This window comes from Apodemus sylvaticus, chromosome 7, assembly GCF_947179515.1.
Source record: "Apodemus sylvaticus chromosome 7, mApoSyl1.1, whole genome shotgun sequence".
Lineage (NCBI taxonomy): Eukaryota > Metazoa > Chordata > Mammalia > Rodentia > Muridae > Apodemus > Apodemus sylvaticus.
The window spans coordinates 78,301,279-78,317,476 of record NC_067478.1 but is presented as its reverse complement, the minus strand read 5'-3'; the positions used below and the strand labels follow the sequence as shown (position 1 = coordinate 78,317,476).

The 16,198-nt window shown below is 45.7% G+C and overlaps 1 protein-coding gene across 3 annotated transcripts in view; it reads left to right on the top strand.

The window, feature by feature from the left end:
• Ppp2r1b (protein phosphatase 2 scaffold subunit Abeta) overlaps positions 1-16,198 on the top strand; it is a 33,758-nt gene that overhangs the window by 9,074 nt on the left and 8,486 nt on the right. For 2 of the 3 annotated variants that reach the window (XM_052188361.1, XM_052188362.1), the window contains exons 6-15: positions 30-185; positions 405-519; positions 923-993; positions 1,249-1,383; positions 3,366-3,539; positions 5,941-6,001; positions 9,648-9,802; positions 10,364-10,506; positions 10,877-10,968; positions 15,090-15,211. In XM_052188361.1, the coding sequence (XP_052044321.1) occupies positions 30-185; positions 405-519; positions 923-993; positions 1,249-1,383; positions 3,366-3,539; positions 5,941-6,001; positions 9,648-9,802; positions 10,364-10,506; positions 10,877-10,968; positions 15,090-15,211 (1,224 nt within the window). Of the gene's footprint in view, positions 1-29; positions 186-404; positions 520-922; positions 994-1,248; positions 1,384-3,365; positions 3,540-5,940; positions 6,002-9,647; positions 9,803-10,363; positions 10,507-10,876; positions 10,969-11,502; positions 12,899-15,089; positions 15,212-16,198 lie in introns of those variants that run through there. The other variant, XM_052188360.1, reaches the window with a different exon arrangement.

Here is a 16,198-nt window from a genome sequence, read left to right as displayed (position 1 = left end):
CTTGACAAACGGAATGTTCTTCTCTTTAGGACTCTGTGCGCCTGCTCGCTGTGGAAGCCTGTGTCAGTATTGCCCAGTTACTGTCTCAGGATGACCTGGAAGCCTTGGTGATGCCTACACTTCGGCAAGCAGCAGAAGATAAATCTTGGCGGGTTCGATATATGGTGGCTGACAAATTTTCAGAGGTAAAATGCATTGGCATTTCAAATATTAAAAACCTCAAATGCATTTACCCCACAGATTTTCTATCAGACACAGCTTACAAATTCTGTTGAGTGGTTGTGAGTTAAAAATGAGAGAGCCAGCTTCATCTCTCCGTTTTCGGCACGCTTTGGATGATTGAACTATTTTTTGTTTTTACTATTTTGTTAGTATACATTAAACTTGTAGAAATTGTTTTCTAGCTCCAGAAAGCAGTGGGCCCTAAAATTGCACTCAGTGACCTCATCCCCGCCTTCCAGAGCCTCCTTAGAGACTGTGAAGCTGAAGTCCGAGCAGCCGCTGCCCACAAAGTAAGAGGTGAGACTGGCTATGGAGTCCTTTGACTTTTTTTTGACTTTGGTGTTGTTAGTTCGCTATAGTTTAGTTTGGTGTTTTGCTAAAATAGGACTCTAAATTTTAAACCAGAGAAAAATGAGTCCATGCAGCAACGTTTCCGCCCACTCTGATGCATTTTTCGTGTTAGGAACTTTGGCCTAGTTTTAATTCATAAGATGCTGCAGATGGATAGCACCAGCATGTGGAGGTGGCACTGTCACACAGAGCTCCTGTCCCATCGTTGAGACCTACAGGGCCTCCAGGCTGTGCTTCTTGCCCCGCCACACTTTATTTGCTTAGACTGACTTAACTTGGACTGTTGCAAAGATCTGGGTAATTGTCTTTAGCTCCTTGACAGCATTGCATTTTTCTGTTTCTGTTTCAGAACTTTGTGAGAACCTGCCCACTGAAGGTAGAGAGACTGTAATTATGAATCAAATCCTGCCCTACATAAAGGTGAGTGTGACTTTATTTTATTTTGTTTACCCTACCTATGAAGCTCTTGGCATCTAAAGAAGAAAGAGGCATAAATGAATCAAATACATAGCATTTGTGGAAATATTTATAGTTGATTTGTGCATGTTACACTTGTGGGCGCATAGTCTGTTACTACAGAAGGCTGGGTCAGCCAGTCTGCTGACTGGTGTTGCTGTGGGCTGCTTGGGAGGGGTGTGGAGGCTTTTGTTGTCTTTAATTTTTATTCTGTTTTAGGAATTAGTGTCTGATACCAACCAACATGTCAAGTCAGCTCTAGCTTCTGTAATTATGGGATTATCTACAGTTTTGGGCAAAGAGAACACCATTGAACACCTTCTGCCTCTATTTTTAGCTCAGTTAAAGGATGAGGTGAGTCTGGGTCTGAGTCCTTTTGCTTTGATGTAATTGATTTGACATGATTTTGTTTCTTTTCTTTCTTTTGGGTTTTTTGAGACAGGGTTTCTCTGTGTAGCCCTGGTTGTTCTGGAACTTGCCGCTTTGTAGACCAGGCTGGCCTTGTAAGTAGAGGTCCACCTGCTTCTCTCTGCCTCCCGAGTGCTGTGACTAAAGGGACTGTAGAGCTTTGGTTTTTGTGATTTTATTAAAATAGGACCCAAAGTGTAAAGATGGGGGGAAATCATAGTTTAGATATTTGATAATCCGTCTGTTTGTGTATAGGGTTACAGGTTTCCCCCAAAATAGGCACAAGGACTAATTAAAAACAACCCCAATTGGGTATGGTGGCGCATGCCTTTAGTCCCAGCACTCTGAAGGCAGAGGCAGGTGGATCTCTAAGTTCAAGGCCAGCCTGGACTATAGATCAAGTTCCAGGAGAGCCAGGGCTACCCAGAGAAACACTGTCACTAAAACCAAAATCAACCAAACAACCAAACAAGAAGGGCTTGGGGGGGAGGTGGGTAGTTGACAGCACTGGCTATTTCTTGGTTTGGTTCTCAGCACCCACGTGGCAGCTCACAACTGTCAGTGACTCTAGTCCCAGGACATCTGATGCCTCTTCTGGCCACCTCAGGTGCCAGGTACATCTCAGGCTCCAGTGCATAAACATAGATCCATGCAAAAACCATCCAAGAAATACCTATTAAATGTTTTATATTATAATCATTGATTCCTTATATTTAAAGTTCATATATCTTTGCTTACAGTATCTTTTTATTTAAGCTTAAAATGTAGCTTCAGATACTAACATTTAGTGGCTGGAGATGTGGCTCAGCAGTTAAGAGGCCTGTTGCTTGTAGAGGACCAGAGCTCCACTTCTGGTGTCCATGTCGAATGGCCCACAACTGTTTGTAAGTCCAGCTCCAGAGGACCCAGCTCCCTTGCTAGCCTTCGTGGGCACACACACACAGGCACGTGTAACTTACGCAGACAGTACATACATACAGATGAAAAATGTAATAATGATTAGTGTCAGGCATGGTCTGAGTGCTGTGGATGTGCCATTAACTATAATTGCCTCAGCGGGCTTGGGCTTGACTCCTCCCGGGTGTAGAGGGAAAGCAGGGGGGGTAAGATGTCGGAGGTCTCTCAGTGAGCGGCAGAGCTAAGCTCTGAGTACATGGGACTGAGTTCCAGGGCCTGGGCTCTTACCCGTCTCATAGACTTTGTACTTATTTATTAAGAGTCTTCAAAACTATTATTGTGTGAGAGTGTACACGCGTGTGCACATACAGAGCTCAGAGGCTGCCTCTGTGGAGTCTGTTCTCTCCATCCTCCTTTATATGCGTTCTGGGGATTGAATCCTGGTTGCTAGGCTTGGGAGGCAAGCCCCTCTTTCTGCTGAGCCATTTTGCCTGCAAATTCATTAATTGATTTTTAAATTATTATACGGTCTCTTATAGATTGTACAGGCTTTTTACTGACATTATGGCCAAGATCAATGACCTTGTGTCTTGGATTGCCTGTGTACTTAGCAGTAAGGATTTCCTCTGCCTGTAGGTTCTGGTCTTTGAGTCCAGGACTTCGTGCAGGTTGGACCAAAGCCTTAACCGCTCAGCCACACTGCAGCTTACCCCCACCTTTTAAAACCTGAGCCAGTACTTTCTTTCTTTTTTGGTTTTTTTATTTTTGTTTTTGTTTTTTTTCAAGACAGGGTCTGTCTGTATAGCTCTGGCTGATCTGGAACTCACTCTGTAAACCAGGCTGGCCTCAAACTCAGAGATCTACCTGCCCCTGTCTCCCAAGTGCTGGGATTAAAGGTGTGCTGTCACCACCCAGCTTAGTACTTTTTAATTTAAAATTCTCTTTGGCACTTTTTATTTTCTCATGCCAGGAGAGTACTGGGCAAAAGAGTTAATTTTCATGTGTAGTCTGTGGGGCTTGTGTGTTTATAGTGTCCAGAAGTTCGTTTAAATATCATCTCCAATTTGGATTGTGTAAATGAAGTGATTGGAATTCGTCAGCTCTCTCAGTCTCTCCTTCCTGCCATTGTGGAACTGGCTGAAGACGCCAAGTGGAGGGTGCGCCTGGCCATCATAGAGTACATGCCGCTGCTGGCCGGCCAGCTGGTGAGTGAGTGCCTGTGGGCAATGGTTTTAGGATGGCTTGGATTTTCTTCAGTGGTGCATTATGGCCTGACAGGACGGTGGCTCAGAAACACATTCACCTTGCTGCCTCCTCTGGAGAAAGGTGTAGAATATACTTATGTAATAGCAATGTTGTATTATTTAAAACCTATATAATTTAAGGACTGGTGTATGGAAGGGAAAATACAATTTCAGGATGAGTCAGTTTAGCTTTTTGTTTGACTCTGTCCTAAGCAAATTGAATTTAGGAACAGTTTTTTTCTGCATCCTGATGAAAAGTTGAGGATCTGCTAGGCAGGGCTTATAATGTGCTGTTCTGGATAAAGTCATCACACTGTCTGCTGTTATTCATTATTAGTTTTATTCTAATAGATATGACTACAGTGTCGAAGCTGACTTCACTGCCCCACGTTTCCCTTTTCACTCAGTAGGTGAAGCTGACAGCAGGCTTGATGGGCTCACCCCTGTGGTAGCTCCTCGAGGTTCACTGTGTGGTGAGCTTTCCAGTGGCTTCCTAGTGCTTGTTATTAATTAGACACCTGGCGGATGAAGGGAGACCTGAGTAATCTTCAGAATGTTCTCATATCATTTACTGCTGACAGTTCTGTACTTTGCCCCTCCTCCCAGAGCCCCGCCCCACCCTGAGGCACACCTCCACTCCTCAGGTCATGGCACACGGGTGGGTTAATATTTTCTTGACCACTGTACCATATTACTAATTTTGGTGGCTTGTGAGCATGTGTCTTGTAGATGGCTGTGGCATTGTGTTTTATCAAATCAAAAATGCTCTGTTCCTCAAAATGAAGGACAAAGATCCTAACTTACCCATGTGTCAAGTGACATCATTTTATCATGCTTCTCCACCATCCATTCCAAACGGAGGGGGTCATTTTCTGCTCCTCAGTCTCTTCCGTGTCACTGTCTGGAGTGGAGAGCAGCGGTGGCTAATGATGGGTTTGCTAGGCTGGGAGGCAGCTGTGGAAGGAGGTGGATTGTATTTACCGTTTCTCTGAACCTTACCCCAGACCTGGAAAGTCTCCAGGGCTGCCAGCAGTATACAGAACAGTGTGGAAAGGAGACGGACGGCGTCTTGGCTGGTTTATACCTTTCTGGCCGGGGCAATATCCTTCAGTCATGGACACTGGCTGGGGTGGCATCTGTCAGTCATGGACAGAAGGACAGCATGTCTTTCTTGAGATTTAGTTCTCTTTAAAATTTACTTATTTTTTTATTTTTTTGTGTGGTTGTGGATGTGACTATTTTTCTTGTGTATGTGTGTGAAGCGTATACATGCCTGGTACCTGTGGAGACCAGAAGAATCCTCTAGAACTGGAGCTACAGACAGTTGTGAGCTGCCATGTAGGTGCTGGGAGCCAAACCCAGGCCTTTTGTAAGAACCTCAACTGTTCTTCATGCTGAGCCATCTCTCTTGACTCAGTATATGTATTCTTAAGTTTTCTTTTTGTGCAAACTTTTAGTCAATTTGTAAGATTTTCTCAGGACTATCCAGCCTGGCTCATAGGCCTGATGAGTGAATTCAGAGTTAAACCACAGACTGTCTGAGGAGATCACAGGGAAATCCTCAACCTGGAATAAAATAGGAGCGCGAGAGCTGATGCTGCGGGCCAAGTGCCTGCCGGAATTGGTCATGGCAGGGGAAGCCGTCCTGTGTAGAGCACAGACCTGTTCCTGCTCTTTCCTTACACATCATCACTGGCCAGAAATGTCTCAGGCTTGAGCCAGAAGAATGACCTCAGAAGGAAGGCATCAGGAAAGTGCGTCCTGGGCTTACCTGTGTGGTGTGTCTGTCCTACGGCGACAGGTCTCAGGGTTTGTCCTCAGCCCGTGTGGGCTGACCAGCAGGCTGGAGAGCCAGGCTCCAACTTTCACTTCTACCTTTTGCCCTGTACACTGGTGCCTACTTTTTCTCTCTACTGCCTTCTGTCATGTCCTAAAAACTCTAACAACTTCTGTTGGTGATCTCTTGGTGTCACTTGCCTCGTGCTCAACGACTTGTTAACTAAAAAGGAGACATGAGAATCACCCAGCCCCTCAGCAGCTGTTTTCTGGGTAATTGCTTTCCCAGGCGTCTGTATTTGCTCTGCAGACTTCCTCCTGTGTTGTGCCTGTTCTGCTCAGCCCTGTGTGCGCATGGCGTAGTCCCGTCTTCTGTAAGCTAGGCCTGCGTCGCTCACTCGCTTGGTTATGCTTTCTATGATAGTGTCATAGTTTGTAATTCTGTGCTACTGTTTTTATGGCTCTTTTGTGGTTCAGATTGTGTGCAAGTGTGCCTTTGGCTTTTAGGTGTTTACTATGCAATGTAAATAGAACATCTTGTCCTAACTTTGGAAATATTTACTAATGGAATCTTCTATATCCATAGGGTGTGGAGTTTTTTGATGAAAAACTGAATTCCTTGTGTATGGCCTGGCTTGTGGATCATGGTGAGTAGACAAGTTACAAACATATCCTACGGGAAGTCCAGGCTTCCTCATGTCTGTGATGTTCACGTATGACTGTTCACAGGGGAATCCTGTAGGACAGACAGTCTTTGCTTTGACAATGTAATGCCGAAGAAAGGTTGGTGAGGTTCCACTGGCTTTCCCTGGCTTACATAAACATTTTTCTTACTTAATTCGGGACAGGGTCTCACCGTGTTGCTGTGGCTGGCCTTCTGCTTGTCTCCTGAGTGTCAGGAGTAAAGGCAGGCTCAGCCTGACTACAGAGCTGACGTGTTATTTTCTGTTTTACATGTATTTTCTGTGCTGAGTAACTCTGTCCTCTTCTACTTCCTGCTGCCTCTGAGCTCCGGCCTCTTACCTGTACATTTCCTCAGGGCCAGGGCTTGCAGCTGACCTGCTGCTATTGGCCTCTTTGGTAACTGTAGACCAGGCTGACAGATTGGAGAGGCTTAGGTGGAAAGATTTGGCTACCTGGGCTTTCTGAGATGAAGTGCAAAGGTACAGTAGGAGTTGGGGGTGTGTGCTGCGCCCTGGGACAGAGCCAAGGGTTCAGTGTTATGGGAGGAGAGCTTTTGTCTATTCCTTGCCTGCTGCTGCTGTGCTGCGAATGTGAGCTCAGGCCTGTTCAGATTGGACGGGAATGAGCAGGTGCCTTTCTGGGGATGCCTCAGGGCAGTGTGTGCATATCTTTGTCTCGCTGGCCGCTGATGGTGGACCGGGTCCTAGCCTTAGCAGCTTTAGTCCCAAGGGGTGCCTTCAGTTCTCATGTGCTGTGTCCCAAGGGCTTTGGGTCCATGTTTTGGTGCATATGATAAGCATCCTGTTGTGGTCCCAGTGTGCTGTGTATACTTTGTTTTGCTTGCATTTATCTTTGATTACTTGTGACTAGGTAGTAGGGAAAGAATATCTGTGCCTGCTTACATGTGTAGGTGGTTTTGTTAAAAAAGCACATTTGCATCATGTGTCTAAGAGTATAAGTGGAAGGTTGTGAAGCTGTGTGTGACAATGTGTTAGGGCATATGTATGAATACATCTGTGCTTTTAAACGACAGTGTAGACTTCTTTATTCCTTTTTTCTCAATTAAGTTTTAAATCATCATTTATAAAAAAAAAAAACTTGGTAAATCATAGGAAAGCATCTTTAATTTTCCTATTTTACATTCCGTGTAAGTGTGTGTCTGAGTTTGTGCTTGTGCTTGTGGGTACTCTTGGAGGCCGAAGAAGGCATCGGATTCTGCTCTGGAGCTGGGATTGGTGTGAGCCTTTTGGCTTAGGTACAGGGAACTGAAGTCCAGTCTTCTGCAAGAGCAGTATGTATTTTCTTAACCACTGAGGCATCTCCTGGTCCAAGAAATTATTTTTTTATTTAACAGAGTTTACTTTGGTTAAGTTTTCTTGTCAGTGGCATTCCCAGAGACCTTTCTATTACTTCCTTTGAAAGCAATTAAGGATTAAGACAGGCCTTTTTTTGACCTTCAGATTTGGAAGGATCTTTAAGGTTCCAATATTCACAAGTTGAGACGTGACAGCTGTTCTGTGTAGGTGGTGGCTCTGTGCGACCTAAGCATCCTGCTTCCTGTGTTCCTTCCAGCTTGGGAGTCAGCAGGGTGGAGTTCATGCACTGCAGCAGCAACACACGAACTGGGGGCTGCAGGATCCCTGATGCCCTGGCTGGGTGGCAGCTGAGAATGTCCCCTTCACCCTGGCCTTCCCTGCAACTTTGGTAACCAAGGTTAGATTTTTAGAATTTAAAGAAAAATGTTTTTGCACTCTTAAGTGGTGCACAGTGAGTAGTGAGGTTTCTTGGGAAACATCCCCTCATCCCTCCCTGCCATGAAGCTGCTGTAAGACCAGCGTGAGCAGTCTGGAGAAGCTGGGTGAGGGCAAGAAGGCTGTGTTTCTGTCTGTGGGTAGTATGACAAGGCAGGGCTCAGCGAGGGAAAGCTAAAGTTCCAGGTTTGTTTTCTGAGTGGTTGGTACCTCATTCATTTATTGGACAAAGATAAGTACCCAGTTAGTGAGAATTGATAGAATTAGATATGTAAAGAACCCTTTCAGATCAGCCTAACCTTGGAAGACAGACACACCAACATGCCAAGGAGTGAGAGCTCGGGAAAGGCTTGCATGCCTCTGAGGGCAGAAGTGAGGGGTGCCAGGAGCACAGCTGGCATCTGGCCAAGTAGAGTTCAGTGCAGTTGGGGGCTTGGCCAAGGCTCAGTCTCTGGTTCCCGTGGCAGTGCCACCCTGCCATATGGCGTTGTAGTAAGAATAATTACAAACCAGCAGCTAGGAGCAAAACGCAGGTGCTGCCATTAGCTCCCCTTTACTGCGCGCGCGTGCGTGTGTGTGTGTGTGTGTGTGTGTGTGTGTGTGTGTGTGTGTGTTCGTGTTCGTGTTCTTAGTCTTTAGAGCAGGATTTGAGTTGGGAAAAGTTGGCTGTCTCCTATCTCTCTGGAAGCTTGCATGGATTGCCAAGGATTGGGGCCTTGGCTTTTGGGGGTTTTGTGCTTTCCAGGTGAGAGAAGAAGGAACCAGTAGCCTGTCCCCTTTGACTTGTTATCTAAGTCCAAGGTTTGAGTCTTACTGAGTCTGAAGTGAAGGGGCGGCAGGCCTTTCTGTGCTCGGGGTTACACAGAACAACTAATTTTGAAGGTATAATAACTCAGACTTTGTGGTTTAATTTTATGACGTTTTGATCAATTATTTTGAATGGGATTATTATGTGCTAGTGCAGGCACACTTATCAGCGTGTCTTAGTTAACACAAGCATTTTCAGTGGCCAACAGCTTTGATTTGCAGCTGTGTAGGTGACACTGGTGACGTGTAGATTTCCTCAGTATCCCTCTCACTGCTCTCTGCTACCACTTGAGTAATCTTGCTAAAATCCTCTTCTGATGCTTTTGAAGCCTGTTTGTGTTAGAAGTGCTCTGTGGTCGGGGCTGTCCCTCAAGTCTCATGGGTTTGTGCCCTCACTCTCCTCGCTGCACCCTGAGGTCCCGTCTCTCTTCAGTCCCACACATTCTCTCCAGTCGCCGAGGGCTGTGCACCTCTCCTCCCAGAGTCCCTTCTTTCCACCCAGCCTTTTCTGTCCAGTGCCGTATGTGATGATTGGTCCTCTGCCATGTGACTCTCTGAGTGCCTAGTTTTCTTGTTTTTTGGTTTTTTTGGATTTGGTTTTTTTCAAGACAGGGTTTCTCTGTATAGCCCTGGCTGTCCTGGAAATCATGCCATAGACCAGGCTGGCCTCGAACTCAGAAATCCACCTGCCTCTGCCTCCCAGAGTGCTGGGATTACAGGTGTGCACCACCACGGCCCGGCATGTGTGCCTAGTTTTCATTCTCTGATAGAGTATTTGGTCTTTGGGGAAGCATTTGCTATCTCCCTCTGTAGCAAGTATACCTAGTGGGCAGCTGGGTTTGCTAATTGCTGATGCATAGACCAAGTCCCTCACAGCCTTTCCCTTGGTGGACACAGACATTTTAGAATTGTAATAGCTGTGCCTCAGCGTGATTATCATCTGAGTTATGTTAGGTTTGCACAGAGTTTATTTTGGGTCTGTGTGCTGTGGATGAAGTAGATCATGTGTGAAGCAAGCATCCTAAAGCTCCTCTCCTGCACTCTCCTGTAGTCTATGCCATTCGGGAAGCAGCCACCAACAACCTCATGAAGTTAGTTCAGAAGTTCGGTACAGAGTGGGCCCAGAATACCATCGTCCCTAAAGTGTTGGTGATGGCAAATGATCCTAACTACTTGCACAGAATGACCACTTTATTCTGCATTAATGTAAGTATTTCATGGTATTACTGCTAAGCTTGAGTATTTTGTTTTGTGTTGTTTTTTGTTTTGATTTGTTTTTTTTGGTTATTCACATTCTAAGGTTCTGTGTGAGCTATCTTATGTTAGAGGTACATTTCTTATACTGATCACTTTGAATAGAGAAAATGTTGATTTAAAATTTTGGAGCTGGGGAAATGACTCAGTAGACAGTAGTAGCTCCTGTGGGTCACAACTCCTGTGGGTTACAACCCCTGTGGGTCACAACTGCCCAGGGCTCAGCTGGCGGTGAGGACTGGCAGACCTGACTATCTCTAAGCATCATCCCTCCCCACAGTCACACACAGTGAGATGAAAGGAAGTATTTAAAAGTTTCAGTATTTTAAAAGTTGCAATTTACTGTATGTTTTGGCAGAGGTCTTCCATCTTTTGAGCCACTTCATGTTCCTTAGATGCTCAAGTAGGAAACATTTCTCTGTTGGTCAGTTACCTTCCCTTTAAATATTAGCTTCTTTCTCTAGATTTGGGGCATCTTAAAGTTTTAATGTGCTATCTTATTTATTTTTCTAGGCACTGTCTGAAGCCTGTGGCAAGGAAATAACCACTAAGCAAATGTTGCCCATTGTGTTGAAAATGGCAGGGGACCAGGTAGCAAATGTCCGCTTCAATGTGGCCAAATCACTGCAGAAAATTGGACCAATTCTAGATACCAAGTAAGACTTCAGTGTCCCTGTTGGTTTGAAAATATAACTTTATGGTGGGGAATAACCTGTAAAATAAGTCCAGGATTCCTTTCTTTACCTAGAATCAGGGCTTATTCAGAGGATTCAGTCTTGAGGCTGTCTGGTTTGACTTAAGCTCTGGGTGTGTGTAGATTACTGCCCAAAAGTAAATTTCACCAAGAACTTCTTAGAAACTTATTTGATGTGCTTGTCATGTTTGTCAGTATTTAAACGTAATTTCATTTTAAATATAAGACTTGCCATAAGATTAAACCCCCAGTTTGATTGCAGACTGTATCACATTGCACTCTGCCCGCCCGCCCGCCCGCCCGCCCTTTTCACGGTGACTTTTGAATTTCAGTGCCTTGCAGGGGGAAGTGAAGCCCGTGCTGCAGAAATTAGGTCAGGACGAAGACATGGATGTCAAATATTTTGCACAGGAAGCTATAAGTGGTATGCGTTGTGTTTTGTGCTAGGCTCTGGATGCTGGGGTGCTTTCCTTTATGGTGTGAGTGGGGGAGGGGTAGTGTGAGGAGCATGATGGGAGATGGGGGGGGGCAGGGCCTCTCATGCTGGGCCTGTTTGCTTAGGGTAGGAATTTCTTGACCGCTGCTGGGCTTGGTAGCACACACTTGTAATCCCAGCACTTGGGAGACTGAGGCAGGAGGATCTCAGCGTAGAGGAGCCTGGTCTACATTGTGAGGCCCTATCTAAAATAATGTCTTGGCCCACTGTTCTCTGCTGAGTGAGCAGGCCATGTTCTCAGTTCCATGTGTAGGATGCTGATGTTTCTGGCAAGAACAGTTTAGTTTGAACTCGAGTAAGTCTCCAATAAGTTTCCAGTAAGCCTGACTGACTAAGGCAGCAGGTTGCAGGGCCACAGTAGGGTCTCAGGCTCATGCTTCGCCATTGTTACATGCTAAATGTTCAAGCAATCACTCATGAACTTTCTGTACCACTAACATGATTTTGTTTGGAATTTTCCAGTTCTTGCCTTGGCATAAAGAGGAATTCCTAAATTCTTATCACAGATCTCTAGTCAATGTGTTCTTACCCTGGGTGGAGAAAAATGGAAACCTTCAAGATCTCATCCAAGCAAATGCAACAACATAGAAGAAATCAGATTTCAGTGACTTGATTCTTTCTAAACATGAACTCAGACTGATTTTGCTTCTCTCTGTTGGGAGGACTGTACCGCTCTTCTTCTGACCAGTTGCTGACGCTCCCTCACACAGTCATCTCTTGAGTGTCTCCCAGGGTTTCTCTCCAGCACCATTGAGGCTCCTGCCTCCTCCCTTTTGAATCAGGCCCCAGCCACTTACGATTCCAGACAGACCCTGGATGGATTTGGACCCCGACATGGAGTGGAGTGAATCTTTTACTGTTTACACGAGTCTGTGTGGCTCTCCATCTTTCCAATGTTAAGAGTAAATGGTTTAGAATAACTTCCTTATAACTATCTACTTGGAGATAATATTGAGATTTGACTGTAGTGAAAGCCACATCCTCCCAGTTACGATGGTCCGCGTCAGCATCTCACATGAAAGGAGATGTGGAAGGCTAACGAATGGCTGTTCTGGTTTTCATTTGCTCAGTTTTGACTGTAATCATGTCATGCAGAAGCCGGAAGTGGGTGTATCTTGCTGCTAATGTGTGATGTTGAAAGGAAACAATTTCAACTGCTCAGCACTGTGACTGCCTTCAAAAACTCATAAGAAACTTTAGTGCCTCCTACTAAGTTGTGGTTCTACTGTTTCATTGTGAAATGTTGTGTTTCAAATAAGTGTAGGAACCACTGGTCCCAGGTTTTGCTCCCAGCAGTGTTAGAGAGCATTGTGCTGTTGCGACACCATGCAGTACCAAACTGGAGTTTCGTTGCTCAGTGTTTTCTTGTGGTGTGGGTGATGCTAGAACATTTTTATACTTTTGCAGTAAAATTTCATTAATTTGTCCAGAAACTAAGGTGGCAGGTCAAGCTGAAGGGTTTGCTGACACAAATTGTGTTTATGGAAGACTGCTGGACACTGATTTTAGGAAGCACCCCCTTCTCCGTGGGCGTGCCTCTGACCAGTCTCCCTGCTCCGTCATCCCCCAGTCCTTCCAGGGGCAGCCCTGACATACCATACCTGTCTGAATATTCTTCTGGATAATTTAAATGTCTTCGTCTGACTCCTGGTCTCGAGTGGACTCAGTTAATGAGCTTTTACTGCAGCCTGTTTTACTCAATGCATCGTACCTTGTAGTTTGATGTTTCCATTTTGGTTTCTGAATTGTTGATTTTACTCACAAACCCTTTTAGATATAACAAGCCCTGTTCTGTTTTGTGAAGGCCCAAAGACACCTACAAAACTTTGTACATTAAACATAAGTTACATAAAAACCAGATTTGTGTAAATGCTTATGTTTATCATACCTTAGAAAAGCAGAACAGACCGTGTGCCTGCCGTTTGAACTTCTCAGTGAGTTTCCATTTGATGTGCTCTAGGGCCAAGGTTTGAATATGTTCCTAAGCATTTTAGTGCCTTAAATTACTCTGCTGTAAACATTTTAATTTCACAGTTTTTTTCATCACCTGCAGGCTATATTCCTCTGTAATGATTAGTTTTGTATTTGAGAGATAATTGTCTTGATTGTGGAAACGTGCATTGGGACAGCTGCTTCACCTTTGGTTGGAAATGCCACATGGTATAGTCACTCAGGAATAAACCTCTAAAGTGTCCCTGTCCCTCTCCCGCAGCCTTGTGCATTTAGCTTTCTGCCGGCGCCTACTGAGGGGAGAGGCAGTGGACCCTTGGGTCACGTAGCATGCAGGGTCTGTCCTGGGTGGCCATCAGAGGCTTCACGGTTCTTTGTGGTGGCTGCAGTGAACTCTGTGAGTTCCTCTGCATAGCATGGCTCTTCAGCTTCAGGTTGGCCTTTCTCTACATAACAGCTTTCATACTTGACGCCTCCAAGAGCTCTGTGGTGCAGGCTTGCTCTGTTCTGTCTGGTGGTGTACCATTTCCTGGGCCAGTGTCTGGGGTATGTTGTTGGTGCTTCATAAAACTGAGTTCAGTGAGTTATTTCTAAAGGATGTCCTCTAATGGGAACAAAGTCACCAGGCTGTCTCTCTCTCTCATTAATACAATTAGCGACTTCTTTGCTCCTAGGAAGCAAGAGCCTCTGGCCTAGACCAGTCCCCAGCTCCAGGAATTTCTTTTCTCTCTCTCTCTTTTTTTTTCTTTTTGAGACAATCATCTCTATATAGCCCTGGCTGTCCTGGAACTCTCTATGTAGACCAGGCTGGCCCTACCTCTGCCTCCCATTGCTGGGATGAAAGAAACGGCTTGAGGAACCTCTGGCTTGAGGAATTATTTTGGAACTGCCTCATTGGCTTGAATATAATATTGCTACTGTTTTACATCTAAGCAGTTTGTATTGTTCAACTTGCTAGGAAAGGGAAAAGCCAAGACAAACACACACATCCTGTGTCAAGTAAAGGTGACCCATTAATAGTGGAGTTCACTTTAGTGATTCTCTTCTACATATTGTTTAGGGTGTACCCATCATGAGCAAAATATTAGATCTTATGCGTCTAATGTGCTGCCAATGAATAGGAGCCTGAAGATAGATTTTGATTCATTGAGATGAACAGATTAATGTGTTATTTTGAATGAGGCCTTGTCAAAATAAAAGTCAACCTTCAGTTCACGGAAATACCAAGCCTAACTCTAGTGATATGGGCCTCAAAGTGGGAGATGGGAGGAGTATGCTTGCTCCTTATTCGAGAGACAGCATGACAGGTCTCCTCTAAGCATCCAGAATGCTTGCACGACACCCAGGAAGAGCAGGCTTGCTTTCTGACACTGCCGAGTTCCCAGAGTTGTTTTATTAACCTGTGTCCCTTGTGTCCATCACAGAAGTCCTTGGGTTCATCGCATTAGGAATGGTAGGCAGGTCAGGGCCTCCGCTTCCATCCCCTGAATGGTGGCTGTCCTTTCTCTGGAATGTCAGATGCAGAAGGTCCCCCACCCCATGTTTTTGGTGAACAGGTGAAGTGGTTGCTGGCCTTGGCTCACTGCTTTCTTCCCCGTTTCTGCCCATTTCTCTGCTTGTCTTTTCTCCCTCTCATACGTCTTCAGTCTTTGGTACCTAGACTAGCCTGATCTGTTCCTCATCTGCCTCCACCAGCCTGCTGTTTCCAGGAAATTATGTTAGGTTCAGTTCACATGGAAATCTTTTGGGGAATGAAGTACTTACTCACTGGGAAGAAAAGCCAAGCCATTTCTTTCTTGGGAGTTGTCCTTAACTGCCATGATCAGATCTGAAAGGAGCTAGGTCTTCTGTTGGCTCAGGGCTCTACTGGCTACCATGACCAAGATGTGGGGGAGCCCCAGGTTAGATCTCAGGGGACGACTGGAGCAAAAGGCACTGGTGAAGGCTGGCATTCTCTGCACAGCTACCTAGAACTTTGTGCTGCTGGCCCGTCATAGTTGCTAGGGCAGTTGAGGTCATCCCAGCTGGGAAGCACAGGTGGCTTGGGAGGGATGTGCCCTGGTCAGGGACGGTCACAGCATTGCTGTCTATATCTCTAGTGGTGGCACAAAGACTGAGGAAGCTAGATTTTCCTGTGAAGGACAGTGAAGAGCCCAGCATCCCTGGGGTTGACAAGAATCTCTTCCTGAGACCCCGAGTGCCTGGAGAGGACACTGGGAAGGTAAGTGCCCCTGAAACTTGGGGCCAGAGCCCTGTCCTTTCTGGGCTGAGGGTAGCCAGCAGAACTTGCTGCTGCTATAGGGAGTCACAGCAAAGTGGGCAGAGAAGCAGTTCCCACCACACTTGCCCTGGAGAGATGCCTGGCTCTAGGGGTAAGAGTGTAATGTGAAGTCTTGCTCTCTTCTCCCTTTATAGAATGGTGGTCTTGTCCAGATCTGTGGTTTGAGGTCTTTTGAATCTTCCACAGTCTGAGATGAGACCCATGCCACAAAAGGGTAGACTGGAAGATCTGGTAAACTTTTTTCACAGGCTGGAAAGTTATTGGCATGGTTCTATTTAGGGAGTTGTTTCCATTCATGCCTGATGTTTTCCTGGATGTTTTACAAGCTCAGTTTGCCTCTTACAACCACATGGAGAAGGGATGCAGAATTCCAGTTCTGCAGTCACCAGGGCTCAAGCTGTGGCTTCAAGGCCAGTGATAGAAGGGTGGTTATGATTTAAAATAAATGTTAGGAGTGGAGAGCCTGGGCTGCCTATTGCTGACATCAGGCTAGATACAGTGACTGCGAGGTCGGTGCTCTCATACCCACTCCAGCCGACTTGTGTGCTTAACCCCTGACAAAAAGGGCTGTCTTTAAATGACCTGGCTCTTCACTTGGTGTAAATAGAGACCATGCAATGTTTCCTGTTCCGGACACTCGCCATTCTATGGCCATGTACACTCCTGTCCCCTGCCTGAGTTACCCAGCTGTCTCTAGTTCAGGTGATCCCAGGGGTTGGGGGAGGAAATGCTGCTTCCAAAGCTTCAGCAGCCTAAGCCTGGCAGATACCCGAGATGCCAGCCCTTCATGTCCCTTTGACTGCTTTGTAGAATTTCACTGAAAGAAGAGACTTGGCTGGAGTACTGTGATTCTTAGGGTGCAGAGCCACACCTTTTTTAAAAGATAATGGTGCTGTTTTCCAACATTCTCAGGACCATTTAGCTCTG